Raw genomic sequence first — 20,092 nt, 5'->3', positions numbered from 1 at the left:
TCCAAAAGCAATGGGATTCAGTAAAAGCGGTGCTAAGGGGAAGGTTCATAGCAATACAAGCTTACCTCAAGAAACAAGAGAAAAATCAAATAAATAACCTAACTCTACATCTAAAGCAACTAGAAAAAGAAGAACCACCACAGGTTAGTAGAAGGAAAGAAATCACAAAAATTAGGGCAGAAATAAAAAGAAACAAAGGAGACCATAGCAAAACTCAACAAAGCTAAAAGCTGGTTCTTTGAGAAGATAAAACAGACAAGCTATTAGCCAGACTCATCAAGAAAAGAATAAGAATCAAATCAACAAAATTAGAAATGAAAATGGAGAAATCACAACAGACAACACAGAAATACAAAGGATCATAAGAGACTACTATCAGCAACTATATGTCAATAAAATGGACAACTTGGAAGAAATGGACAAATTCTTAGAAAACTATAACTTTCCAAAACTGAACCAGAAAGAAATAGAAAATACTAACAGATCCATCACAAGCACGGAAATTGAAACTGTGATCAAAAATCTTCCCAACAAACAAGCCCAGGACCAGATGGCTGCACAGCTGAATTCTACCAAAAATTTAGAGAAGAGCTAACACCTATCCTACTCAAACTATTCCAGAAAGTTGCAGAGGAAGGTAAACTTCCAAACTCATTCTATGAGGCTACCATCACTCTAATACCAAAACTAGACAAAGATGCCACAAAAAAAATAAACCTACAGGCCAATATCACTGATTAACATAGATGCAAAAATCCTTAACAAAATTCTAGCAAACAGAATCTAGCAACACATTAAAAAGATCATACATCATGACCAAGTGGGCTTTATCCCAGGGATGCAAGGCTTCTTCAGTAGTTGGAAATCAATCAGTGTGATGCATCACATTGGCAAGTTGAAAGATAAAAACCATATGATTATCTCAATAGATGCAGAGAAAGCTTTTGACAAAATTCAGCATCCATTTATGATAAAAACCCTCCAGAAAGCAGGCATAGAAGGAACATACCTCAACATAATAAAAGCTGTATATGATAAACCCACAGCAAACATTATCCTCAATGGTGAAAAATTGAAGGCATTTCCCCTGAAATCAGGAACAAGACAAGGGTGCCCACTCTCACCACTACTATTCAACATAGTGTTGGAAGTTTTGGCCACAGCAATCAGAGCAGAAAAAGAAGTAAAAGGAATCCAGATAGGAAAAGAAGAAGTGAAACTCTCACTGTTTGCAGATGACATGATCCTCTACATAGAAAACCCTAAAGACTCTACCAGAAAATTACTAGAGCTAATCAGTGAATATAGTAAAGTTGCAGGATAGAAAATTAACACACAGAAATCCCTTGCATTCCTATACACTAACAATGAGAAAACAGAGAAATTAAGGAAACAATTCCATTCACCATTGCAACGAAAAGAATAGAATACTTAGGAATAAATCTACCTAAAGAAACAAAAGACCTATATATAGAAAACTGTAAAACACTGATGAAAGAAATCAAAGAGGACACAAACAGATGGAGAAATATACCATGTTTGTGGATCGGCAGAATCAATATTGTGAAAATGAGTATACCTGCCAAAGCAATCTGTAGATTCAATGCAAGCCCATTCAAGCTACCAGTGGTGTTTTTCAGAGACCTAGAACAAATAATTTCACAATTTTTTGTATGTGAAATTTGTATGGAAATAGAAAAAACCTCAAATAGCCAAAGCAATCTTGAGAAAGAACTGGAGGAATCAACCTGCCTGACTTCAGGCTCTACTACAAAGCCAGTCATCAAGACAGTATGGTACTGGCACAAAGACAGAAATATAGATCAATGGAACAAAATAGAAAGCCCAGAGATAAATCCACACACCTAAGAACACCTTATCTTTGACAAAGGTGGCAAGAATATACAATGGAGAAAAGACAATCTCTTTAACAAGTGGTGCTGGGAAAACTGGTCAACCACTTGTAAAAGAATGAAACTAGAACACTTTCTAACACCATACACAAAAATAAACTCAAAATGGATTAAAGATCTAAATGTAAGACCAGAAACTCTACAACTCCTAGAGGAAAACATAGGCAAAACACTCTCTGACATAAATCACAGCAGGATCCTCTATGACCCACCTCCCAGAGTAATGGAAATAAAAGCAAAACTAAACAAACGGAACCTAATGAAACTTAAAAGCTTTTGCACAACAAAGGAAACTACAAGCAACATGAAAAGACAGCCTTCAGAATGGGAGAAATTAATAACAAATGAAGCAACTGACAATTAATCTCAAAAATATGCAAGCAGCTCTTGCAGCTCAATTCCAGAAAAATAAATGACCCAATTAAAAAATGAGCCAAAGGACTAAGCAGACACTTTTCCAAAGAAGACATACAGATGGTCAACAAACACATGAAAAGATGCTCAACATCACTCATTAGAGAAATGCAAATCAAAACCACAATGAGGTACCATCTCACGCCAGTCAGAATGGCTGCTATCAAAAAGTCTCCAAACAGTAAATGCTGGAGAGGGTGCAGAGAAAAGGGAACCCTCCTACTGTTGGTGGGAATGCAAACTAGTACAGCCATTATGGAGAAGAGTCTGGAGATTCCTTAAAAAACTGGAAATAGAACTTCCATATGACCCAGCAATCCCACCTCTGGGCATACACACCGAGGAAACCAGAATGGAAAGAGACACGTGTACCCCAGTGTTCCCTGCAGCACTGTTTACAATAGCTAGGACATGGAAGCAACTTAGATGTCATTGGCAGACAGATGGATAAGAAAGCTGTGGTACATATGCACAATGGAATATTACTCAGCTATTAAAAAGAATGCATTTGAATCAGTTCTAATGAGGTGGATGAAAGTGAAGCCTATTATACAGAGTGAAGTAAGTCAGAAAGAAAAACACCAATATGGAATTTAGAAAGATGGTAATGATGACTCCATATGCGAGGCAGCAAGAGAAACAGATGTAAAGAACAGACTTTTGGACTCTGTGGGAGAAGGTGAGGGTGGGATGATTTGAAACAATAGCGTTGAAACATGTATATTATTGTATGTGAATTAGATCACCTGTCCAGGTTCGATGCATGAGACAGGGTGCTCAGGGCTCATGCACTGGAATGACCCTGAGGGATGGAGTGGGGAGGGAGGTGGAGGGGGTTCAGGATGGGGAACACATGTGCACCTGTGTCTGATTTCATGTCAGTGTATGGCAAAAACCACTACAATATTGTAATTAGCCTCCAATTAAAATTACAAAATTAATTTTAAAAATTAAAAAAAAAGTGGTGTAATTTGCGTATCTGAGGTTATTGATATTTCTCCCGGAAACCTTGATTCCAGCTTATGCTTCATCCAGCCTCGTGTTTCTCATGATATACTCTACATATAAATTAAATAAGCAGGTTGACAATATACAACCTTGACGTATTCTTTTCCCAATGTGGAACCAGTCTGTTCCATGTCCAATTCTAACTGTTGCTTCCTGGACCTCTGTAGTTAAAGCCATATAATCCAGTAATATGCCTTGGAGAAAGAAAAAAATATTTTAAGATTAGGGATGATAACAGGAAAGAGAAGTTTGAAGTCTTTATTTTGTCTTTTCATTAACTTTTTAGAAAAGCTGGCTTTAGAGGGTGTACTTATGTTTATTATGTATACTAGAAGAAGGTTTCAAAATTGTTGCATGTAGATTGAGCAATATACTTATTGAGTTATATACTTCAATTTGCAGTATTTGGGGATAGGAAGAGAAGGACTGTCTAACTATGGTCTCACAACATAATAATAACTGCTTTGGTATAGATCACCATAATGCTCTTTTTTAAGAACAATCGTTTACCACCAAAACTTTTGTTGTTCAAAGGCAGGCATGTTTATGAAATTATTACTGATGAATATCATTAATATCTGGAAATATATAGCATTTAACGTACATGCAAAGCCAACTTTACCTAGTAGAGATGATTGATACAGAATACCAAAATAGTAAATCAAGCCATGTTTGTAATTTCATCTAGTATACTGTCTATGTAAAGTTTCTAACTGCTGGGGCAAAGTGATGCTGTATTTTCCCTGGCATTATAGTCTTCTAAGCAATTGTTAAAATTCTCAGTATATTATTAGCATTTGATGTTGTGAAATGTTAAACTTTTGACACTGAGTGACTTATATTCCAGACAAAGTATGTATGCTATTTATCTAAGTATTGTACTATGTTGTTTCACTTTTCTAGCCCATATGGTAGTAGAGTTTACACATTTTAAACAGTCACTAATCTATATAGGGGTCGTGACATCTGTAAAACTTTCAGTATTTCAGTATGGTTTGATTTGCATCCATTTTCTTTTTGATCTCATAGTTTTCACATTAGAATAATGTAAAATTGCACATGAAGAATTAGAATGACTATCTTATCTGGAGGATTTTACCTTTGGTGTCCCAGTATGTTGAACTAGAGTTTTGGAAAACATTATGAAATATTAAAGTTTTTAGCTTAAAAACAGAACACCTGGCTTTGCTGAAGAAATTGAGTATTTCCTCTTGCATTCCTTTATATGAAAAAACAGAAAACTTGTACTGGAAAGAAATTTGAAACCTTGAATAATTTTTTAATTTTTTTTTTTTAGTTCTGTTTTTGGTAAAAGCTGTCCTGCCACTAAAATGCCAAGAATTCAGTATGAATATAAAGTAGTTTGGGTAAAACATTGCCACTTGATTCTGTTATGTCTGAAAGTATTTGTTTAGAAAAAGCTAAATATAGTTTTTTTTATATTTATATAAATGTAAAATGGTTGGTTGAACTTCACAAGTAGATATCTGCCATGATCATATGACACTTTGTTTTAGTACAATTTATAATTTTTTAATTGAAGTGTAGTTGATTGCAATGCTGTGTTAGTTGCAGTGCAGCATAGTGATTCAGTTATACATATATATACACACACACATGGTCTTTTTAATATTCTTTTCCTTTATAGTTTATCACAGGATATTGAATATTGAATGTAGATCCCTGTGCAGTACAATAGGACCTTGTTATTGGTCCATTCCTTTTATAACAATTTGTATCTGCTTAATAAACTCCCAGTCTGTCCATCCCCAACCCTGGCAACCATGGCTGTTTTCTGTGTCTGTTAGTCTGTTTCTGTCCTGTAAATAAGTTTCATTTGTGTCATGTTTTAGATTCCATATATAAGTGATATTGTATGGTATTTTACTTTCTGACCTACTTAATACAGTTTGAAGCATTTTGCTAACTTAGAAAAATTAGCTGATGTTCAAACTTTTGAAATTGAAGGTTCTCTATTATTCTTCTGTCTCAAGAGTATATTTTGTAATAAATCAGGCTGATTTATTGATTTTGAAATGTATAAAGTATGTTGAATTTCATCATACTATTAGCATTTGGTGATGTCATTGCTTTAAAAACTCAGAAAAATTTTGCCATATTATTCCAGAGTTCAGAACATTCTGTATATTTTGCAAATTAACCATCTATTACCTGAATAATAGTTATTTTAGAATACTAATGTCTACAGCATATTATAAATTAATTTCAATTACCTATGGAATATTTTGAAACCTATAAATCCCTTTCATGAGTTACTTTATAAACAAGATAGATTATACTGAAACAAAGTGAATTGTTTACTTGCATAATTTAGCTGTAGGTCTTCAAAAGAGTATTCTTAAGAATAAAATGTTTTCAAAGAAGGAAATACCTTGAAATAAATACTTTAAATAAAATTAAAATTAAAGTTACATCATAGCTTTACCCTTTAATTCATGGTAAATAAAATTTATCTTTCAGACGGCAAATGGCTACATCTTGTTTTTTCACATAACATCTACAAGAGGGGACAAGTACCTTTATGAACCAGTGTATCCCAAGTAAGTTCATTATCTTTTATTTTTTAAATATTTGATCTGCATACTTTGTGTTCACAAAATGTTGCAGTTTAGAGCTGTCTGAAGTGCTGAGCCAGCATTTCCAAAAACACTGTTTCAGAAATTACCAGGTCTTCAAACTGCTGTCACTTGAATAAAAAAATTCTATAGTAAGTCTGGAAATCTTGGATGAATATATTCTGTATAATGTTTTATGGAAAAACCCAAATGAACTTTTTGGCCAACCCAATACTATCTCCCTTCTTGGACATTCAGAATTACTATTAATATACTCTAGTAGTTTTGGCATTCTTTAGTCTTTACTGGGGATGTATGAGCTAAGAGATTATGAAGAGACAATATAAAATGTCAGTAAGCTATAGGTACTTTTTCCTGTATACTTCAGTATATGCATAGGTTAAGCATGCACCCCGAAAGAATTTGAGGAAACTTGGACTTTTGATCTTTATGCTGTTCAGTGTGTTTTATATTATTTTGTTGTTGTTGTTGTTTGCCTTTTGAAATAAGAACATTTTATTGAAAGAACTTTTTGAAATAAACATAATTTTCAAGTATGACACCTTTTTAAAAAAAGATCAAGCCATTAAAACTGGATGAAAATACAAATGAATTATTTATTACATTTCTAGATGGTGGAAGACAGATGTTATTGGTTATATAAGAAGTGAAAGAGAAAATAGATTTCATTATATGAAAGTTTAAATTTCTGAAAATTAACAATGGTAAAACAGACAAACATTAAAAGTAGCAAACTGGGGGAAAATCATGCAGTCAATAGGACCAAGGCTTACTATTTTTTATATGAAGGAGTCATATAAATTGTTAAGAAACTCAAAGATTTCAAAAATAAATAGGTAAAAGTAATCTTATAAGAGGAAATGTAATCCATTTTAATTCTCAATTTAGACATGCTCCTGTAAATAAAAAGCAATAAGCAGGATCACCTTATAGGTGATTATTATTATTATTCTCTTCTAGATGGGCAGGGGAGGTAAATGACATCTCTGGAAACAGTGAAAAATAAAGCTTACTTCATTTCACCAACATGATTTACATATATTTACAGTGTTTTGAAATAGTATTTTGAGATTCATTTTTTGTTTTCCAGAGGTTTTAAAAAGTTTCTTACCTTGTGTTACTAAGTAGTATTCCAACAATGCATGAATTTTGCTATTTGTGTATGTTAAGATAGAGAAATAAAGAGCATTATTGTATTATTTTTTTACTTGGATGATCTTCAAAAATATTGAAGATTTTTTAGTATGTGAGCCTCAATAAAATATGTTTTGCCTTACTTAGAGCAGCATGAATAATAATGAAAGGGGATATAGCCTTTGATGTCAGATAGACCTGGAATTAAATGTCAGTTCTGCTGTTTTTCAGCTGTATGACTTCTATCAAGTTAATCCCTCTAAAACCTCAGTTTCCTCATCTGTAGAATGAGATAGCAGTTGCAATTATTTTAAGGATTAAATGAGATCATGCATATTAAATGTTTAGATAAGCACCTAGTAGATGGAAAAAGAAATATGGACAACTGCTATTATTTGTACACTTTTCCTTCACCAAATTTTAACTTCATGTCTCATGTTTTCTGTGTATGTTAGTTGCTCAGTGGTGTCTGACTCTTTGTGATCCCATAGACTGTAGCCTGGCAGGCTCTTCTGTCCATGGGATTTCTCAGGCAAGAATACTATATGTTGTACATTTTTTGCTTTTGAGTTGATAGTATACTTTTTTTAGAGTCTTAACTTCTAGTAACTGCTACATAAAATCAAATAAAATCTCTTATATGGGAATAGTTTTGCAGAGCAAATTAGTCAGTCTATTATGTATTAGGCTGGCCAAAATATGTGACGGAAAAGCCCAAACAAACTTTTTGGCTGATCCAATATTTGTGTGCTAGACTATTTTCTAGTTGGATTTTTTAGTCTAGTAGGTTCCTTAGTTTTTCTAGTAGAACCTGTTTATAAAATGGGAATAAAAATATTTTCTTCTTTAGTCTTTGCAGGATTATATGGCTTAGGTTTTTAAAATCTGACTTGAGGAGAGTTTTTAAAGAAATACTTAGTTTTTATAGGATGTAAGATAGCCTCAGGGAGGTATTGCACAACATAGGGAATACAGCCAATATTTTCTAATAACTATAAATGGAAAGTAACCTTTAAAAATTGTATAAAATTCTTAAATGAAAAAAATTTAGTTTTAAGAGTGTATTATTATTATCATCTGTGCCATTGTAAACACTTATGCAGTTCAAGACACTGTTCTAAGCACTTTTCAAACTCATTTAATCCCTGTCGCAACCAGATGAGGTAGTTATGGACAGATACTTGTAGCAGAGAGGCCAAGTAACCCACCTAGAGTCACACACTAGTAAATGACACACTCAGGATCAGACCTAAATGTTTTAACTTCAAAATCTGTGTATTTAACCACCAGTACTACACTGCCTCATCCCTCTCTTTCCATCTAGTCATATGTTACTCTTGGATTTATTTGGGGAGTTAGGAATTAAAAAAAAAAAAAAAGGACAAATTATCTGGAGTGGTTTATAATAGTCTTAAAGAATAGATTCAGCATAGTTGAGGCCAGTAATCAGTCATTTTCTTCTCAGTTTTAGAAATGCTATTGTCTCTTGCTTCTCTTCTCTGAATCTCATGAGTTTATCACATGAGTTTTTCTAGAGTATCTCAGCATCATCAAGTTATGTGACAGCATCTTAACTCTCAGACTGCCTCTCTTTTCTCATTTGCTCCATCTTTGTTGTTGTTTAGTAACTAAGTCATGTCTCACTCTTTTATGACCCTGTGGACTGCAACCTCCCAGGCTCCTCTGTCCATGGGATTTCCCAGGCAAGAATACAGGAGTGGGTTGCTGTTTCCTTCTCCAGGGAACTTCCTGACCCAGGCATCAAACCCATGTCTCATGCATTGCAAGCAGATTCTTTACCACGGAACCACCAGGGGAGCCATGCTCTATCTTAGAACAGGTTGTTCAGTCGCTCAGTCACGTTTGACTCTCTGTGACTCCATGGACTGCAGCATGCCAGGCTTCCCAGAGTTTGCTCAAACTCATGTCCATTGAGTTGGTGATGCTATCCAGCCATCTCATCCTCTGTTGTCCCCTTCTTCTCCTGCCTTCAGTCTTTCCCAGCATCAGGGTCTTTTCTAATGAATCGGCTCTTCACATCAGGTGTCCAAGGATTGGAGCGTCAGCATCAGCATCAGTCCTTCCAATGAATATTCAGGATTGATTTCCTTTAGGATTGACTGGTTTGATCTCCATGCAGAGATCACGGATTTAGAGGGCATGGACTTAGAGGACATTGTGCTAAGTGAAATAAGCCAGACAAAGACAGAAAAAGAAAGACAAATACTGTATATCACTTCTATGTGGAATCTAAAAAAATATAACAAACTAATGAATATGATAAAAAAGAAATAGACTCACAGATACAGAGAACAAACTACTGGTTACCTATGAGGAGAGGGGCCATATAGGCATGGGAGAGTAGTAGATAAACCATTGAGTGTAAGATAGACTTCAAGGATATATTGAACAGCACAGGAAATTTATCCAGTATTTTGTGAAAACTGTAAATGGAGTATCATCTTTAAAAAATTATATTAAATGCACAAATAGTGAGAGACATATAAACATTAAAAAGTGAAATTGTGAACCTAGTCTGCTTTTTCAGATTCCAGTCTCATTTCACTCTCCAGTTAGCTTTAGATTTGAGTAAATAAATACCTGAGAGTTGAATTGCTGGGGCATATCACATGTCTAGTGATTTAAGATTGGAGGATGGACATTGTATTACATATCGAGTGTCTGATTTTTATTCTTTGCTCTAAAGAATGCTGAGGTTTGTCTTGGAAAGCAGTTAAGTTGGAGATCTTCTTGATCCTTTTGGAGCTTATTTATATATTTTTTGGGCGGATTCAACCTGTAGGCTACATTAGCACTTCTGAGCTCTGTACTAACGTCCTGGGTCTTTAAACAGGTCTGTTTGATCTGGTCAGAACTAGAATTTCCCCAAGCCCTCTATGAGAGGTACAACTTGAAACTCTGAAAGTTTTTCTTTGGCTGACCTTGTGGAGTTTCCTTATATACATGCATAGCTTAGTATTTAGCAACATTTAAGGGGAACCTGTGTTGGTTTCCAGAGCTCTTTTTCTGTATCTCCTGCCTCTCTTGTACTCTGTTCCACAAATAGCTGCTTCTACTTCCCTAAACTTTAATCTTTTTCTCCTCAACTTAACAAGACTGCTGTATTATGCTTGTGTTCTCCTAACTTATATGGTAATCTCGAAAGTGACCTCTACCAGAAAGCTTTGTTTGCCTCCCTTCACTCAGGAGTACAGTCCTGTGCTGCTCTGTTATGCAGTGTCTGAAAACTGCTTCTTATATTTTGTCCAGTTTTTTTTTTTCAATTGTATCTGGAGGGCTAATTTGGCACCAGTTTTCTGTTATTATGGTAATGAAGTGACTGACCATCTATGTCCCTGTCAGTCAACTTGAACAGTTTTTGGTCTTTTTTCACTGGGTATGTTTTAGCACATTTAAGATATCATCATTTTATTTCATCCCAAAACGCTTTCATTATTGACATTCTGGTAAACAATTAGATTGACTCAGAATGATGCCATATGAGGTATGAAGTTTGAAGAAAGAAAACATCCTGAGCCTTACCAGAACTCTGGTTGGAGAATCAAAGCCTTTTGGTCCAGAATTCACCTCAGACTGCCAGAACTTGCTGGATCAAGTCTAACACATTCCAGACATTTTAAAACTTGGTAATCTGAGTTGTAAGAGAGTAGATCTTAAAAGTTCTCATCACAAGGGTAAAAAAAATGTGATTATGTGAGGTGTTGAATGTTAATCTTACTGAGGTAATTATTTTAAAATATATATGTAAATCATTTTGTTGTGCATCTAAAACTCATACAGGGTTCTATGTCAGTTACACCTCAGTAAACTGGGGGGAAAAAAAAAGATGTGAAGATCTGAAATTAGATTCATTTTCATTATTATCATCAGATACTTATTGTGTGCTATAGTATCACTTGTAAGACATTAGCTGTCCTGATGCTGGAAAGGTATAAGATGCTAATGAAGAAAAAAGTATTTATCAGCAGTATAAAATGGCAAATGCCAAGTGAACATCCCTTAAAGTGATAATAGCATTTCAGGCAAAAATGCTTGAATTGTCAGGGAAAGTTTTGTAGATACGGACATTTGAGCTATACTTAGAAGGAAAGATAGGCCTTGGGTGAGTTATGTTGCTGGGGAAACTGTACTTTTGAAATTCCTGTCCCATGTTCCTGTGGTATTGTGTCCTCCATACCCCTCCTTGCCCCTCTACCACAAGATTTATCAGGTTATCTGCCATGTTGTTTTCTTTAGCTGGCATTTAAAGTATTTGAGATTTCCTGCACAAATAGACCTTGTTGGAATAAATGCCTGTTGAGTTTAATTGCGTGCACGTGCATGTGCACAGTTGGGTCTGACTGTTTGCAACCCCATGGTCTGTAGCCCGCCAGGCTTCTGTGTCCATGGAATTTCTCAAGCAAGAATACTGGAATGGGTTGCCATTTGCTTCTCTATGGAATCTGCCAGACCCAGGGATCCCTTGTCTCTTGCATTGGCAGGTGGAATTTTTACCACTGCGCCACCTGGGAAGCCCTTATTTAATTGCATAGTGAAACTGCTTTTAATTCATGAAAAATACATCAGTAAAACAAAACTCTAAAACTGGCTTAATTTCATTTTTCATTCTTTCTTATGATATTGGACTTGGTATTATTACTTCTAATAAATACATAGCAGTTTAGAGATATGGAAAAGAGAATAGAATTTGAAATTGGAGACACCTGGGTTTCAATCTGTGTCCTACTTTTTGCAGGCATTGACTTTGGAAAAGCTGCTTGTTCGGTTATTTTCTGTTTTTGTGCATCTGTAAGATAAGAACAGTGAGTGAGTAGGTCTTTAGTAAGTTGCAGTTGTTATTGTCTGGGTTGCCTTTTGAGTTATTAAACATAATCTACTTCCACTGGGTATTTGACAATGTGTGTGTCCGGAAAAGAAGGAAATTCAAGTTCACTAAATATATGAATTCTCTTATAATCCATTTATTTCTCTATGGTCAGTAGTAATGCCCCTTCTTTCTAATTTTAGTAAGTTGAATCTTTTTTCCTTAGGTTTTTCAGTTTTGTTGATGGTTTCAGAGAACTACCTGTGCTTTATTTGATTTTCTCTATTATTTTCCAGTTCTCTGGGTTTTTTTGTTGTTGTTCATATCCATTCCAGTCTTAATTATATCATTCCTTCTGCGAGTTTTGTTGTTGTTCAGTCGGTAAGTCATGTCCAACTCTTTAAGTTTGCTCTTTCTCTAGTTCCTTTTAAGGTGTGAAGTTAGGTTATAGATTTGAGATTTTTCTTCTTTTTTAAGTGTAAGCATCTTGGCTGTAAATTTTCCTCTGATGACTGCATTTACTGCCCCCTATGACGTTGTGTTTTCATTTTCATTAGTTTCAAAGGATTTTCTAATTTTTTTTTTTTGGTCTTTAACCTGTTGGCTGTCTCTGAGACTTGTTTAATTTCTACATTTTTGTATATTTTCTAATTTCCCTTCTGTTGTTGCTATGTAGTTTCGTTCCATGGTGATCAGATGCTTTGCATGATTTCAATCTTTTTAAATGTATTGAGGCATTTTGGTGACCTAATGTGTTCTATCTTAGAGAATGTTTCATGTACATTTGTGAAAGAATGTGTATTCTGCTGTTACCTGGTAGTTTGGTATATGTCTTAGGTCTGAGTGGTTTATAATGTTCAGATTCTCTATTTCCTTACTAATCTTCTGTCTAGTTGTACTGTGCATTATTGAAAGTGGGGTATTGAAATGTCCAGTTGTTACTTTTGAACTATTTCTCCCTTCAGTTGCTTTAGTATTTGCTTCATAAGTTTTCAGACTTTTTTTTTTCATTTATTTTTATTAGTTGGAGGCTAATTACTTTACAATATTGTAGTGGTTTTTGTCATACATTGACATGAATCAGCCATGGATTTACATATATTTCCCATCCCGATTCCCCCTCCCACCTCCCTCTCCACCTGATTCCTCTAGGTCGTCCCAGTGCACCAGGCCCGAGCACTTGTCTCATGCATCCAGCCTGGGCTGGTGATCTGTTTCACCCTAGATAATATACATGTTTCAGTGTTTTCAGACTCTTGCTATTAAAAGTTTTATCTGTTTATAATAGTTATATCTTCTTGCTGGTTCAACTCTTTCATCAATATGCAATGTCCTTTATCTCTTATAACAATTTTTGGTTTAAGGTATTTTGTCAGATATTACTACAACCACCAGCTTTGTCTTAGTTACTATTTGCATGAAATATTTTTTTTCATCCTTTCATATTCAACTTATTTCTTTTGCTCTAAAATGAGTTTTTTATAGAAAACTTAGAGGTGGGATCATATATATTTTTTTAATCTATTCAGTCAATGTGCCTTTTAATTGTTTGCATATAAAGTAATTGATGATAAGAAAGGAATTCTAGTTTGCTATTTGTTTTTCATGTGTCATATCTTTTTTGATCCTCAGTTTTTCCATACTGTCTTCTTTTGTGTTTAATTTTGATTCCTTTTTCATTTCCTTTTCTCTGTATATTTTGTTTTTCTCAGTGGTTACCTTGGGAATTATTTAGCATCTTACATTTAAACAACCTAGATTGAATTAATAACAACTTGATTTCAATACCAAAACTATATTCCTGTACAACTTTTCTTATTGTCACACATTACATCATTATGCATTGTGAGCCCATAATGTAGATTTAGAATTATCTTTTTATTCATTATTGTTGTTCGTTTCTCAGTCGTGTCCAACTCTTTGCTACCCCATGGATGGCGGCATGCCAGGCTTCCCTGTCCTTCACTGTCTCCCTGAGTATGTTCAATCTCAAGTCCATTGAGTCTATGATACCATCCAACCATCTCATCCTCCACTGCCCCGTTCTGCTTTTGCCCTCAATCTTTCCTAGCATTTGGGTCTTTTCCAGTGAGTTGGCTCTTTGCATCAGATGGGCAAAATATTGGAGCTTCAGTATCAGTTCTTCCAGTGAATAATCAGGATTGATTTCCTTGAGGATTGGAAAGGAAAACCCTAACCCTAGCCCCTAACCCTGGTTTGGTCTCCTTGAAGTCCCTTGAAGTCCAAGGGACTATCCAGAGTCTTCTCTCATGTCACAGTTTTAAAGCAGCAGTTCTACCTTTGATGCTCAGCTCAGCCTTCTTTATGGTCCAGCTCTCACATCCGTACATGACTACTGGAAGAACCATAGCTTTGACTAGACGGACCTTTGTAGGCAAAGTGATATCTTTGCTTTTTAATGTGCTGTCTAGCTTGGTCATAACTTTTCTCCCAAGGAGTAAGCGTCTTTTAATTTTATGACTACAGTCACCATCCATAGTGATTCTGGAGCCTAAGAAAATAAGTCTGTCACTGTTTCCATTTCTTCCCCATCTAGCTGCCATGAAGTGATGGGACCAGATGCCATGATGTTCATTTTTTGAATGTTGAGTTTTAAGCCAGTTTTTTCACTCTCCTCTTTCACTTTCATTAAGAGACTCTTTAGTTCCTCTTCAGTTTCTGCCATTAGGGTGGTGTCATCTGCATATCTGAGGTTATTGATATTTCTCCCAGTAATCTTAATTCCAGCTTGAGCTTTAGCCAGACATTTTGCATGATATTCTCTGTGTAGAAATTAAATAAGCAGGGTGACAGTATGCAGCTTTGACGTACTCCTTTCCCAATTTTAAACCTCCGGCTCTGACTGTTGCTTCTTGACCTGCACACAGATTTCTCAGGAGACAGGCAAGGTGGTCTGGTATTTCCATCTCTTTAAGAGTTTTCCACAGTTTGTTGTGATCCACAGTCAAAGGCTTTAGCGTAGTCAATGAAGCAGAAGTAGATGTTTTTCTGGAATTCCCTTGCTTTTTCTATGATCCATCGGATGTTGGCAATTTGATCTCTGATTCCTCTGCCTTTTCTGAATCCAGCTTGAATATCCGGAGGTTCTCGGTTCATATACTGTTGAAGCCTAACTTGAAGGATTTTGCGTGTTACCTTGCTAGCATGTGAAATGAGTGCAATTGTACAGTAGTTTGAACGTTCTTTGGCATTGCCCTTCTTTGGAATTGGGATGAAAACTGACCTTTTCCAGTCCTATGGCCACTCCTGAGTTTTCCAAATTTGTTGGCATATTGAGTGCAGCACTTTAGCAGCAGCATCTTTTGGGATTTAAAATAGCTCAGCTGGAATTCCGTCACTTCCAGTAGCTTTGTTTGTAGTAATGCTTCCTAAGGTCCACTTGACTTCCCACTGCAGGATGTCTGGCTATAGGTGAGTGATCACACCATCGTGATTATCTGGGTCATTAGGACCTTTTTTTGTATAGTTCTTCTGTGTATTTTTGCCACCTCTCCTTAATATCTTCTGCTTCTGTTAGGTCCATACCATTTCTATTCTTTATTGTGCCCATCTTTGCATGAAATGTTCTCTTGGTATCTCTGATTTTCTTGAAGAGATTCTAATCTTTCCTATTCTATTTTTTTCCTCTGTTTCTATGCATTGTTCATTTAAGAAATTGTTCTTATCTCTCTTTGCTGTTCTTTGGAATTCTGCATTCAGATGGGTATGCCTTTGCTTTTCACATTTGCCTTTCATTTCTTCTCTTTTCTCGGCTATTTGTAAGGCCTCCTCAGACAACCATTTGCCTTATTGCATTTCTTTTTCTTGGAGATTGTATTGATCACTGCCTCCTGTACAGTGTTACGAACCTCCATCCATAGTTCTTCAGGCACTCTGTCTGTCAGATCTAATCCCTTAGATCTATTTGTTACTTCTGCAGTATAATCATAAGGGATTTGGTTTAGGTTATACCTGAATGGCCTAGTGGTTTCCCCTACTTTTTTCAATTTAAGTCTGAATTTGGCAATAAGGTGTTCATGAATGAGCATGCAGGCTTTGTTGCTATGTGGCATGTGGGATCTTAGTTCCCCAACCAGGAATTGAACTCACATCCCCTGCATTACACAATGGATTTTTTACCACTGGACCACTAGGGAAGTCCTGAGGATCCTTTGTATATGACAAGTCACTTCCCTTGTAGCTTTCAAGATTCTGTCTTTCAGTAGTTTACAGATTATGTATCTTGGTGTGAATCTTTTTTAATTTATCCTTCTTGGGAGTTTGCTATGTTCCTTGGATCGTAGATTCATGTCTTCATTATATTTGGAACATTTTAAAGCATTATTTCCTCAGTTATTCTTCCTGCCTCCTTTCTCTTGCCTTGCCTTTGGGACCCCCATTATATGTGTGATGGTATGCGTGGTGGCATCCCATGGTCTCTTAAGCTACGTTCATCTTCCTTCATTCTTCTTTCTTTCTGCTCCTCAGACTGCATACTTAATAAAATCACCTATGAATGATAATTACAGACTATTGCTGGGTTTTATTGGACCACAGTCTAATAACTCTTATAGTTATTTGACATAGTATATAGATGACCCTTGAACAACATGGGTTCGAACTATGCAGGTTCACTTATGAGTGAATTGTTTTCAGTAAACATATAGTATAACACGACACATGGCTAGTGGAATCTGTGAATGCAGAACCACAGATAAAGAGGACTAACTGTGGGACTTAAGTATCAGTAGATTTTGGTATGCGTGGTGGGTCTTGAAACCAGACCTCTCCAGACACCAAGAGACCGCTGTATTATATGTCATCAGCTAAGCTTATGACAGCTAAGTCCCTGAGATAGAGGATTAAAGCAGAGCATCATGTGCTAAGTGTTGTCTCTTAAATCCTCTGCCCAGAAGTAACACAAATCCCTTCCCCTTGTGTTTTATAGGCCAAAACAAGTCACATGGCCGTACCTTACTTTCAGTGGTCAGAAAAGCACAATTTTATGTGCCCAAGAATGAAAAATAAATTATTTTTCAGTAGCTTAAATGACAACCAGCTATGCATACAGTGTGATTGTGTCTGTCTCTGAGAAGCCTCTGTTACTGAGAGTTATAATTCTCAATATGCTTTTATTATCACCTTTCAAAAAAGATTATGATAAAGTTGTCTGTAAAGACATTCTACTGCCACTGCCAGTAGATGCCTTTGTGTACTCTTACTAATAGTCTCCTAAGTAATCTACAGACTGTTCCTCCCCACTGTATCCCTAATCCCTTCTTTGGCATTCATTGTAATATTTCCTTGTGTACACAAAGGTTATTATTAACCTCTTTAATTCTACTAGTTTTCAGTTTCTTAGCACCTGGTATTGAAGCCACTGGCTCACATGTCAGCTCCTTCGCTTACTTGTTGTGTGACCATAAACAGAATTCTTTTTTTTTTTTTTTTTTTTTAAAACAGAATTCTTAATAATAAACTGAAGCTTCAGTTTTTTTTCTGGAAACATAGAGATAATAATGCCTGATTCAAAGGATGGTAATCAGTCGATTGAGATAATGTCTGCAGAACTTATTGTATACTCATATTTAGTGAATGCTCAATTTACTGCCTTTTTTTCCTCCTGGCATTCAGTGCTCTTCATAGTAAGGCTTTAACTTACCCTTCCCTCCTCATCTTCCATGCATGAGTGAAAGTTGCTCAGTCATGTTTAATTCTTTGTGACCCCATGGACTGTAGCCCACCAGAGTCCTCTGTCCATGGAATTCTCCAGGAAACAGTACTGGAATGGGTAGCCATTCCCTTCTCCAGGGGATCGTCCCAACCCAGGAATCGAACCCAGGTCTCCCACATTGCAGGCGGATTCTTTACCATCTGAGCCACCAGGGAAGCCCGCCCTTTCAAAAATCTGATGCAGTACTTTCAAATTATTGTTGAGTTATAAATAATAGCATTTTTGATCAGAAAGTTAATTTTTTTGTTATTGTGATTTTATCAGTTTGCTGCATTTTAGTACATTTAGAGGAAGCAATGGAAACTATACTGTGAAATACGTGTCTTAATTTTGCAGTGAAAGTCACCGAGAAGTCAATTTACTTAAATTTGCCATAAAATTCTTAATAACTTTAGCTTCACTAAATGATAGTATTTATAAAAAAGAAAATAATTTCCAGTTTAAAGATGGGTAATGAGTTTTCACTTTTCTCTTTTATGCATTGGAGAAGGAAATGGCAACCCACTCCAGTGTTCTTGCCTGGAGACTCCCAGGGATGGGGTCGCACAGCGTCGGACACGACTGAAGTGACTTAGCATAGCATAGCAGTGAGGTTTCCACTTTTCTTTTTTTGGTTGCGCTGGATCTTCGTTGCTGTGTGCTGGCTTTCTCTAGTTGTGGCAAGCAGTGGCTCCTCTGTTGTGGGGCACAGGCTCTAGGCGCCCAGGCTTCTGTAGTTGTTAGCACATGAACTCAGCAGTTGTGGCGCTCCTGCTCAGCTGCTCCGCAGTATGCAGACTCCTCCCAGACCAGGGATCAAACCTGTGTACCCCGCATTGGCAGGCGGATTCCCATCCATTGTACCACCAGGGAAGATCTCTGCTTTTTTCTTGAAAATCACCAATTAGAACGAAAAGTTGAAATACTGTTTTCACCTTTAATGACAGCTGGAAATATCTAACCAATAACCGAAAAATTGGAAGAATAAGAATAAATGACTCAAGAAGAATATCAAACCTGAGAGCCTGTGGTTGCATATATGATATTGATGAACAGCAACTTGTTTGATTAGAACTCTAGAATGGTTCAGGCACTAATATCACAGAATATAGGGGGCCATAAATGGGGATTGTTTGAAAAATCTGAACAGGGAATGGAATTTCTATGTTCTTACCTCACAGGAGACAGGAAATATACTATCTGTTTAAACCACAGGGATTCCAGACACAGAATAGGGCAAGGATGAGATCCTAACCTAAGATGGGGATTAAGTGAAAGTTGTTGTGCTGAATGATACGATGTCAAACTTTCTTCCCTTGCTTGGCTCCAGACATCTGGCTTCCATACTTAAATATCCCAGACAGGATTGAGGGATTCTTCCTGGAGAAATTAAGTCACTCCAGATGAATGGCCCAACAGGCTCTCATATTGGAAGACTTCTGGCCAGTATACTGAAGTCCTCCGTTGACGACCCAGCTTAAAGTCACAGAGCTTATAATTTGTTTTTTCTTACTAGCCTGTTAAACATGAAGAAATATTGTTAGTCAAGGATTGTTAGCCATCTTAAGAAAGTTTTCAATGTAAAATAGACAGAAAAAAGAAAACTCACAGGAAATAGTTGGACCTGGTGGTCCAGAGGTTGAGAATCTGCTTTCCAGTGCGGGGAATGTGGATTTGCTCCCTGACTGGAGAAGATCCCACGTGCCATGAGGCAACTAAGCCCGTGTACTGCGACTAGAGAGCCGGCTCGCTGCAGCTGCTGAGCCTGCGCCCTCTAGAGCCCTTGTGCCACAGCTAGAGAAAGGCTGCGCATTGCAGTGAAGACCCAGTGCAGCCAAATACATAAATTAACCTTTTTAAAAAATGCAAATGATGTAAAAGAAATAGTGCAGAAAAAAAAAACACTTTGGGGAGATAATAATAATCAACTTTAAACAGGTATTGCCTAATTTTAAAAAATTGATGGTATAAGAAAAAAGGGGAAATTGGTGAGAAAGTTCCTGGAATTGAGAATTATGATAGCAGAAATTTTAAATTCAGTAAAAGCATTGGAAGAAACATTTGTGGGACCCTGTTAGGATGTAGAACAGTGGCAGAAGAAATGCCTTTTCAGACAACTTTATCATACTCTTTTTTGGAGGGACAAGCATTCATTTAAGTGTCACAATAAAATAGAAACATTTCAGACTTGAGAGTTCTAAGTTTACTTCTCATGCGCCTTTCCAGGAAGCCCCAAGAATATGTGAACCGAGGAAGATACGGGATCTATAAAATAAAGGATTCACCATAGGAAAGAAGCAAAGAAATCATAAGGATGATGACAAAGTAAATATCATATTTGATAGCTATGCATTAGACTTAGGCAGTAGGCCATTGGGCATAAAGAGTGGTGACCCCAGAGACAGGGGCAGGGGGTGGAAATGGTAAGTTCTGTAACAGGTTTGACCAAATAGAAGATTATATTGAGAGTTGTTTTGTCAGAGCTGTT

At 36.3% G+C, this 20,092-nt stretch overlaps 1 protein-coding gene across 3 annotated transcripts in view; it reads left to right on the top strand.

The window, feature by feature from the left end:
- Positions 1–20,092, top strand: part of RIC1 (RIC1 homolog, RAB6A GEF complex partner 1) — a 144,260-nt gene that overhangs the window by 54,860 nt on the left and 69,308 nt on the right. For 2 of the 3 annotated variants that reach the window (XM_061132712.1, XM_061132711.1), the window contains exon 3: positions 5,817–5,896. In XM_061132712.1, coding sequence (XP_060988695.1) covers positions 5,817–5,896 — 80 coding nt within the window. Of the gene's footprint in view, positions 1–5,816; positions 5,897–19,830; positions 19,930–20,092 lie in introns of those variants that run through there. The other variant, XM_061132713.1, reaches the window with a different exon arrangement.

This window comes from Dama dama, chromosome 29 (assembly GCF_033118175.1).
Source record: "Dama dama isolate Ldn47 chromosome 29, ASM3311817v1, whole genome shotgun sequence".
Lineage (NCBI taxonomy): Eukaryota > Metazoa > Chordata > Mammalia > Artiodactyla > Cervidae > Dama > Dama dama.
This window is presented reverse-complemented; position numbering and strand designations above follow the sequence as displayed.